The sequence below is a fragment of the Pinus tabuliformis genome, chromosome 1_2 (assembly GCF_031772625.1).
Source record: "Pinus tabuliformis cultivar Carrire ecotype Pingquan chromosome 1_2, CPIR1, whole genome shotgun sequence".
NCBI lineage: Eukaryota > Viridiplantae > Streptophyta > Pinopsida > Pinales > Pinaceae > Pinus > Pinus tabuliformis.
Genome location: NC_142298.1, coordinates 323,946,769 through 323,955,117, shown reverse-complemented (window position 1 = coordinate 323,955,117; position 8,349 = coordinate 323,946,769). Strand labels below are relative to the sequence as shown.

The following is an 8,349-nucleotide window of genomic DNA, read 5'->3' as shown; positions in this document are numbered from 1 at the left end:
GTGGGATAAGGGATATATAATTTATGTGGCTGGTCAAAAGGAAGTTGAGATAATTCATGATGTCACCTTCGATGAAGATATGGCCCTCAGGAAGATCAACAACCTTCCTATCCTAAGGAAGGACAAAGAAGCTGACACTTGAAATCAAGGTGAAAAAGAAGATGAAACGATGCCTGATGTTGATAAACTTATGGATCTTATTGATCCTCCTCCTCACGAGCTCTCCTCCTCCAAAAGGATACCCTCATGGCTCAGGGAGACTCTCAAAGATTCTGAGAGATGCATTGCACCAAGGGGGACTTTCCGTGAAAGCAAGAAGCCGAACAGGTATCAAGTATATTTGACCACCATGAGCACTATCATTCAAAATGAGCCTTCATCATTCGAAGAATCCATGAGGCATTAAGTATGGAAGGATGCTATGAATGTAGAATATGAGTCAATTAAGAAGAATCATGTCTGGGATGTGGTCCCTAGACCCCAGGACAAATTGGTTATCACCTCTAAGTGGCTCTACAAAATCAAGCATGGAGCTGATGGAAGTGCAAACCTTCTCATTCACAAATGTAAAAGGGAGTTGGCTTATGAATTTGAGAGGAAGGACCTAGGACCGATGCACTATTTCCTAGGGTTGGAGGTCTGGCAAAATCCAGGTGAAATTTTTTTCTCTCAAGGAAAATATGTTGTGAAGATATTGGAAATATCTGGGATGGTGGATTGCAAGCCTGTGACTACCCCGATGGAACTTAACTTTAAGAAGTTATGTGGAAGTGTTGTTGGACCTAAATTGGGAAATTCTTTTGCGTATCATCAACTCATAGGAGCATTGATGTTCTTGGTGAAGTCCCATTTGGACATATGTTTTGCAGTAACACATTGAGCCAATATATGGTTGAGCCTCATCATATACATTGGATTAGTGCCAAGAATATTCTGAGATATCTTTGGGGCACAATCACTCATGGACTGAGATACACTATCAGAGATGTGAGGATGCATGGTTATTCTGATGTTGATTGGGCTGGCAGTGTGGTGGATCGGAAGAGCACTTCTAGATGTTTTTTTTCTTTAGGTTCGGCTTCGATATCCAGGATGAGTAGGAAGCAGAAATCAGTTTCCTTGAGCACCACTGAGGCCAAATACATAGCTACTAGTATGGCCTCCTGTGAAGCTGTTTGGTTGAGGAAGCTCTTCATTGAGTTGTTTGGACATGTGCTAGACACCACCATGATCCTCTACAATAACCAAAGTGGGATCTGATTATCAGAGAATCTCGTGTTTCATGATCACTCCAAGCATATAGATATCAAGTACCACTTTATCCGGGACATGGTACAACAAGGAGCAATAAGGCTCCATCACATTGGGGGTGATGAATAGATCATCAATGTTCTGACAAAGCCCATGGGGAAGGTCAAGTTCTTGGCCTTTCGAGAACAACTTGGAGTCATGGAGAGACCCTCTTATGGGGGTCCTGTATGAGATGGACATTGAGATCTAGGAGTTCCGGGGGGCTTGGGGTACTTCTTGGAGTGATGAGAAACCATAGGGTGAGTGTTTCAGCCTTCCCCTAATGGTTTGTTGTGTACAGGGTGAGTGGTTCAGCCTTACCCTGCTATACCCCTTGGCGACATGTAGGCAAGATGAGTGGTTCATCCTTCTCTTGCTAAGACATCCTACTCATGTAGTCTGGGACTCATGGGAAGTACCTCTCATCTAGGCAAGAAGTAGGGAAATGAGGATAGGGACCATTGTACTACCAATGGACACATCATGTACTACCGTACTCCCTATGCTAGGATGATCGATATTGAGTTGGGATCAATTGGAACTGATTTCGGGTCAGTAAGAGTGGTATAAGACACTCCCTTTTGATTGGAACTGACTTCGGGCCAATAAGAGTGGTATGACACACTCTCCTTTGATTGGGACTAACTTCGGGTCAGTAGAGAATGGTATGATACATTCTCGATCACTTCTTCTTCTTCATAGTTCAATAGAGCAGAGCAGTGCATTGATGGTAGAGATAGTACATATTGGAAGATGGATTAGCAAATGGAGTTCTCCCTAGTTGAGAGGGAGTGTTAAAATTGGAAACTAGGGCCAAACTCCACATGGGTCATCTTATTTCTGATAACTGATATTTTTCTTGGATTCCTCTCTTTGAGAGGTGTATGATTGATCTAAAGATCATCTGATTCCAACATGTACAAATGAAGTTATGAATTTATTTTGATTATGGTAAAATTATCAAGGTCAGCCAGCAAACTTATGTAGGCTCAAAAGCCCAAAAGTCACATCTATTCATCCTCAACATTACATATAAATAGAAGGTGACTTAGCCTCATTTGGACACACTCATATTCACACTTCTCTATCTCTCTCCTCAATGACTGGGTATGGATTTATGGGCCTCTCTCTCTCCACACGTTCGAAATTTCAAGAGAGCGAAATTTCAGGAGGCCGAAATTTCAGGAGACTAAATTTCTGGATAGTTTGACCAAACATTGACCAGCATGCGTTAACCTCCTTTGACTGTGTTTTTGTGAGGGTTATCTCTGTTTGGGCAGGCCACATTATTGGGCACAGAAATTGAGGCTAAATGTTGACTATTGACCAACGTTGACTGCAGCTAGGGCTGACTGCAGGTGGGTTGTTTGACCAGACTTTGGCTGGGATGAATTTGATTGTTTTGAGGGTTGTTTTATTTGTTGTTTGGATGTCAGAGTTGACTGAAGTTGACGGATTTGTTGAGGGTCAAATCTGCCCTATTGACCAGCGTTGACTTTTCTGGTTAGGGCTCTTTTGTTGCTATTATAAATTATCAGATTTGTAAATTGTACTATCTCTCTCTGCTGAACTATTGAAGACTAAAAGAAGATTTGATCAAGGGTTTCCCCACATTAGGGTTTATCCCTGGCTAGTTCCACATCTTGTGTCCTCTTGTCTTGGATTGCCTTCTATTGTTTATGTTTATGTTCTATCTAGATTTTACTATCATGTTGATGTGATTGCTAATCTGCATATTGATATTGAGCTAATAAAGAAATTGAAGTAAAATTGCTCTAAAGCATAGAACAAACCATTGTTGCCTAAAATTAACAATAAGGAGACCTTTCATTTTGGGCTTCCAAATCTCAAAATTATGGCCATTAAACTTCTCAATCTCAATTCTTATGCTGTTAGCCATCCTTCTTTAATTGAATTTTTATGTTAAGACTCCCACTCAAATAGGCTTATCTAAGATCTAATCTATCCATGGCATTTGATAGTAGAGGCATTCCTCTGAAACCAAAATGAGATCTAACACTAGATGTTAGGCATAAGGTACCTGATTTATAGTTCATGTACCAAAGTCCAATTGTAAAGTCAACTACATGTAAACTAGACTAAAAGCTCAATAAACCTTTGAATGCACATCAAACAACATAAAGAATAGAATAAATAATGAAACATCATAAACATCCATATAACACAGAAAGATTTTACCTTGGAAACCCTTACTAAGAAAACCAACCAACCTTTCAACTTCACTGCTCTTATATCATCAATCCAATATCAAAGCTAGATTATAATGAGCATTAACCTTGGTCCACATCTAAGACTAATGCATTGATACTACTTAAAATCTAAGATCAAAAAAAAAAGAAGAAGATCCACATAAATCTCTGCTGATCATGTTTTCCTTGTGATGTGTTCTGTCTAATCATACATTTGTTTATTTCTGATGAATACACACGTGATCCTAAGGTTCGGAGACCCTTCATTTCTACTCCGTGATATACCCCATTTACCCATTTTCGATTTTTGAAGCAGTTACAACACATTCATTTATTTGTATTAGTTGAAAATATTGGAAATTTTAGTATTTTTGAAAAAGATTAAGTAGATATTTTTTGGAAACTTGACTTATAGTTATTAAGTTTTTAGATTTTAGGTGATGCAGAGTTTTTGATAATATTAAATTCATTTTAAATATGATAAGAATTTTCTATGATGCTAAATCTATTTCCACCATTAAAAAATAATTCAATCACTCTCAATTTCTTAAAAAATATTCAACAAATTCTAATAAAAATAGTCCGTAGAACAAAATTATAATTATAACATCAGTAAACAACGCCATTTAAGTTCTAATAAAAATGTGGCAATCCAACAAAATTATAATTATAACATCAGTAGACAACGCCATTTATTTTTGGTGAAAGGCTATGACTCCACGTTCACGTATTTGAACGACCTACAAAACGTATATTCAACCCTTTAATTGCTGGTGACGGGCGCTAACTTTGAGAGGACTCCTCTCCAGTTGTACTCCACATCTACTGTAATTGTTAAGTCAAGGTAGGGAGGGGGCACCGTGCTTCAAGGCATGGAAGTTCTCCCTACACTCAACCGGTTACCGAAACCTGTCATAAGGTGCTCCTCATATTATGGATTTACTATTTATTGATGAACCCTCAAATGGAAACGGCGGACTGTGAAGTCTTTGGTCCTGGATTCGAGAGCTTTGGTTTTTACTAATGTCATTGATGGCGGAGGGCAAGGGCAAGGCCAGGATTCTGATCGTGGGTGGGACTGGATACCTGGGCAGAAGGCTCGTAAGGGCGAGCTTGGCCCTTGGTCATCCCACTTACGTTCTTGCTCGCCCCGAGGCCATTGGCGTTGATATTGAAAAGCTCCAAACGCTCAATTCCTTCACAAACGCCGGAGCACATCTTTTACCGGTAATATTAATATGATCATTCTTTTTATTTATTTATGAGGTGTTGATTACCTGATCTGTATGATCATTCTATTTATTTATTTATAATTTTAAATTTTTTTCAGTATGCATTCATCAATTTTCTTCCATTCGATAAAAATAAAAAATAATAATTATTTAAAAAAAATTGATCACATCCATTTGATTTAATAATATGGCTTATTGGACATCGCAGGGGTCGTTTGATAATCATGAGAGCCTTGTGGCTGCTTTGAAGAAAGTTGATGTTGTGATTTGTGCCATGGCTGGAAACCACATTCGCAGTCACGCAATTCTTCAGCAGCTGAAGCTGGTGGAAGCCATTAAAGAAGCTCCCAACATCAAGGCAAAAGCAGCTTGTAATTTAAGTTCTTAATGTATATATATGTGGGGATTATTTGCAATAATAATTATACACTTGTGAGTAATGTGTGCAGAGGTTTCTCCCATCTGAATTTGGCATAGATCCGGACAGAATGGAACATGCAATGGAACCAGGAAATGTCACTTTCATTGACAAACGAGAGGTCAGGCGCGCCATCGAAGCAGCGGGGATCCCGTACACTTACGTATCTGCAAACTGCTTTGCAGGGTATTTCGTAGGGGGGTTGGCACAGCTTGGTCGTGTAACGCCCCCTGCAGATCGAGGTTGCATCTATGGAGACGGGAATACCAAAGGTAACTGAGTAGTCTTATTCGTAGTTAGTGGTAGGTTAGGGGAAATGTGAATTTGAGTTCCTAATTTTGTAGAGGAGAATATTTTGTTGGTAGATTTGAATCGTTAATTTTGTATAATAAAATATTTTTGAGAAATGTTAAAATAATTTGATATATTAAAAATTAATGGATAAATAGATTGAGTTTTTAATTTTTAATAATTTAATATTTTAGAAAGTTTTTAAATTTATTAGAAATTTATTTATATTTTTAACTCAATTCAGGGTGTTTTGGATAGGTGATGATCTGGTGCTTGTTAAGGTATTTCCTGATGTGAAATTATTGATTTAATTCCCTTCGAATTGAGTGATATATCAAATATGATAAAAATGTAATCTTGCCAAACTTATAAATAATTTATACATTTTCAAAATAACAATATTTAACTATTTTGTTATTTAACTATTTTCTCTCCACAATTGTTACTAAAAATGTTATTAAAATTTACATACTAGTTAATGCTTGCCCTTTATTCCTTAAGGTCTTTTTATTGTGGTTAAAAGTGTCATTAAAATGTGTGGAGGATGGTAAATGCTTGCCCTTAATTTCCTTCCTATTTAAATTTCAAATATTACATATCAAATAATTTTTTATTTTTTTTATATTTTCAATATTTTAAAATCAATAACAATATAAAAAAATATTAATGATAAAACTGTAATCATTTAGCAATTACATATGACAGGCTAGACTATGATAAAAGCCTATTTATTATGTTATTTTACAGTGATTTGGGTGGACGAAGATGATATCGCAACATATACAATAAAGACCGTGGACGACCCACGCACTCTGAACAAAACCCTCTACATTCGCCCTGCTGCTAACATTCTGTCTCAGAAAGAGGTGATACAGATTTGGGAGAAATACACAGGAAAAGCTTTGGAGAAAACATACCTGTCAAGTGATGACTTCTTGAATATTATGAAAGGTAAATATAATAAATTATAATATATTTGTGTCTTCACTTAACCACTTATCATTGTTTAATATGAGTACCACTTACCCTGGTTTAATATTTAATACTTAAAAGGTTAGTATGGTAGTATTTCTTTTCAGGTAGTATTTATCTATTTATTTGTTGAGTTGTTTGGTTTTTTTTATAAAGATGGCAGATTCTATGACATTTTGGAAATTTTATAAATATAAGCTGAATCAAATTTTAAAAATATTTTAGAATCTAATTACTTCAAAATTCTATAATACTATATAAATGCAATCAAACAAATTAATCTTGTTTGTATAAATGGTGGATGCAGGGCAGAGTTTAGCGGAACAGATTGGTATGACACATTTTCACCACATATTCTATGAGGGTTGCTTGTATAATTTTGAGATTGGAGAGAATGGAAGAGAAGCCACTGAGCTCTACCCAAATGTCCAATATACTACTGTTGAAAACTACCTTTATCAGTTTTATCTTTTTATAAATCCATTACTTATTTGTTAGTTCTGAGGATGTGGTTCAAAGTGGTTAGTTGGAGAGATTTGGTTTTACAGATATGTTTTGTTGTCTAATTTCAAACAAAACCATGTATGTCTAAGAGCTATTCATGCAAAATTTCTTTAGTTGAAAAAAAAAAAAAACCTACTTACATGGTAGGAGTGAGTAGTGAGTGTAACACCAGCTTTTTCAGCAGAGAAATTTGATTTATTTATTAGTTATTTATAGGGATTGGTGTTGGGGTTTCCCGCTACCCGGCAAATTGAATCAACTAGCGATTAAGCAATCAGATCTATCTATCCTCTCAGAAAGCGTGAGGATGTTACTTGCAGTGAAAGTGTGGCGGCCTCCGACTCCAGTACATCGAAGGCGGACTCCATACCTCCTTCGCACAGAAAGGCATCACTGTTATATTAGCTCTGTTGTTTGGTGATCGGTTTCAGATTTTGTCTTTGAATGCAATTCAAATAATGGGTTTATGCTACTTGATCCCAAAGCCCTCAGAAACAACCATGCTCATGTGATTGAAGGGTTTTAGAAGGTTTGAGCCTCTGTTAATTCCGGTTCATCAGTGGCCAAGGCAATTCCCCGAGTCTAAACTGTGTAAACTTCGAGAGAAAATGCCGCAGGTTGCTGCCCTTAGTCAATATCCAGTGTTGAAATGGATTGAAACTCCTAGCCCCTCACAGTCGTGTTGAAAAAAATGTAACTAGGTTTGGTATTTGTTTATGTAATTTTGATCTTTGTACTTGTCAAGAAAAAAGGAAAAAAAATGTAAATTATTTGAATGAGTTTTTTGATCATTTTATAGGTTTAGAAAAGTCAAAGAATCAAAATCATGTTAAAGAGCTTTTCTTGAGCATGTCTATCGGTCAATTTAGTGTCAAGTAGCCCTCCAAGACAAGCACCATCCTCCAAAGAAGAACACTACCAACAAAGCAAGGTAAAAGACAATCATGTCGGCCTAAAAAGAATTAGATTCACTCATGTCAGCTCAATAAATAGCCACAATGCTTCACACTGTAATGCCACAATGCTTCACACTTTAATGTCAACTTATTTATGGAGACGTGAATACTATGAATACCCCATTGGGGTCACCACAGGAAGCACATAGCTTTAGATAACTCTGAAACTTTGGACAACACAGTGAATCTCGGACTTGTCTGCAATTTCAAATGGGCGCAGGAAGAAAAGAGTCTTGGATATCTCAGCAAATAATGTAACCTTCTCGGTGATATCAGTCTCAGCTTAAAAATGGTAATAAAACTCTTAGTTGATCCAGGGGGCTCTAGAGACACACACAGAACAAAGAGGGCTTATAGAAGCTTGAAAATCAAAGTGATCAGAATGATTTCGAACCAGAACCAGAGCGTAGATCTCGCCATCCTGGTTGCAACGGTATGAACGGTTCATCAATCCGAGCTCGTATGAGTGAGAATGA

At 37.0% G+C, this 8,349-nt stretch overlaps 1 protein-coding gene across 1 annotated transcript; it reads left to right on the top strand.

The window, feature by feature from the left end:
* Positions 1 to 4,493: 4,493 nt before the first annotated feature.
* LOC149205690 (bifunctional pinoresinol-lariciresinol reductase 2-like) lies at positions 4,494 to 7,687 on the top strand. The gene is made up of 5 exons (XM_089393524.1): positions 4,494 to 4,727; positions 4,941 to 5,090; positions 5,182 to 5,422; positions 6,189 to 6,392; positions 6,721 to 7,687. Exons 1-5 carry the CDS (start codon positions 4,524 to 4,526, stop codon positions 6,909 to 6,911), a joined length of 990 nt encoding a protein of 329 aa, XP_089249650.1. The 5' UTR covers positions 4,494 to 4,523; the 3' UTR covers positions 6,912 to 7,687.
* The last annotated feature ends 662 nt before the right edge of the window (positions 7,688 to 8,349 follow it).

Excerpts from the sequence above, each read along its gene's own strand:
- LOC149205690 (XM_089393524.1), top strand. The coding sequence starts at position 4,524 with ATGTCATTGATGGCGGAGGGCAAGGGCAAGGCCAGGATTCTGATCGTG. Across the intron at positions 4,728-4,940 it reads CCGGAGCACATCTTTTACCG|GGGTCGTTTGATAATCATGA; the intron begins GTAATATTAATA and ends TGGACATCGCAG. Across the intron at positions 5,091-5,181 it reads AAGAAGCTCCCAACATCAAG|AGGTTTCTCCCATCTGAATT; the intron begins GCAAAAGCAGCT and ends TAATGTGTGCAG.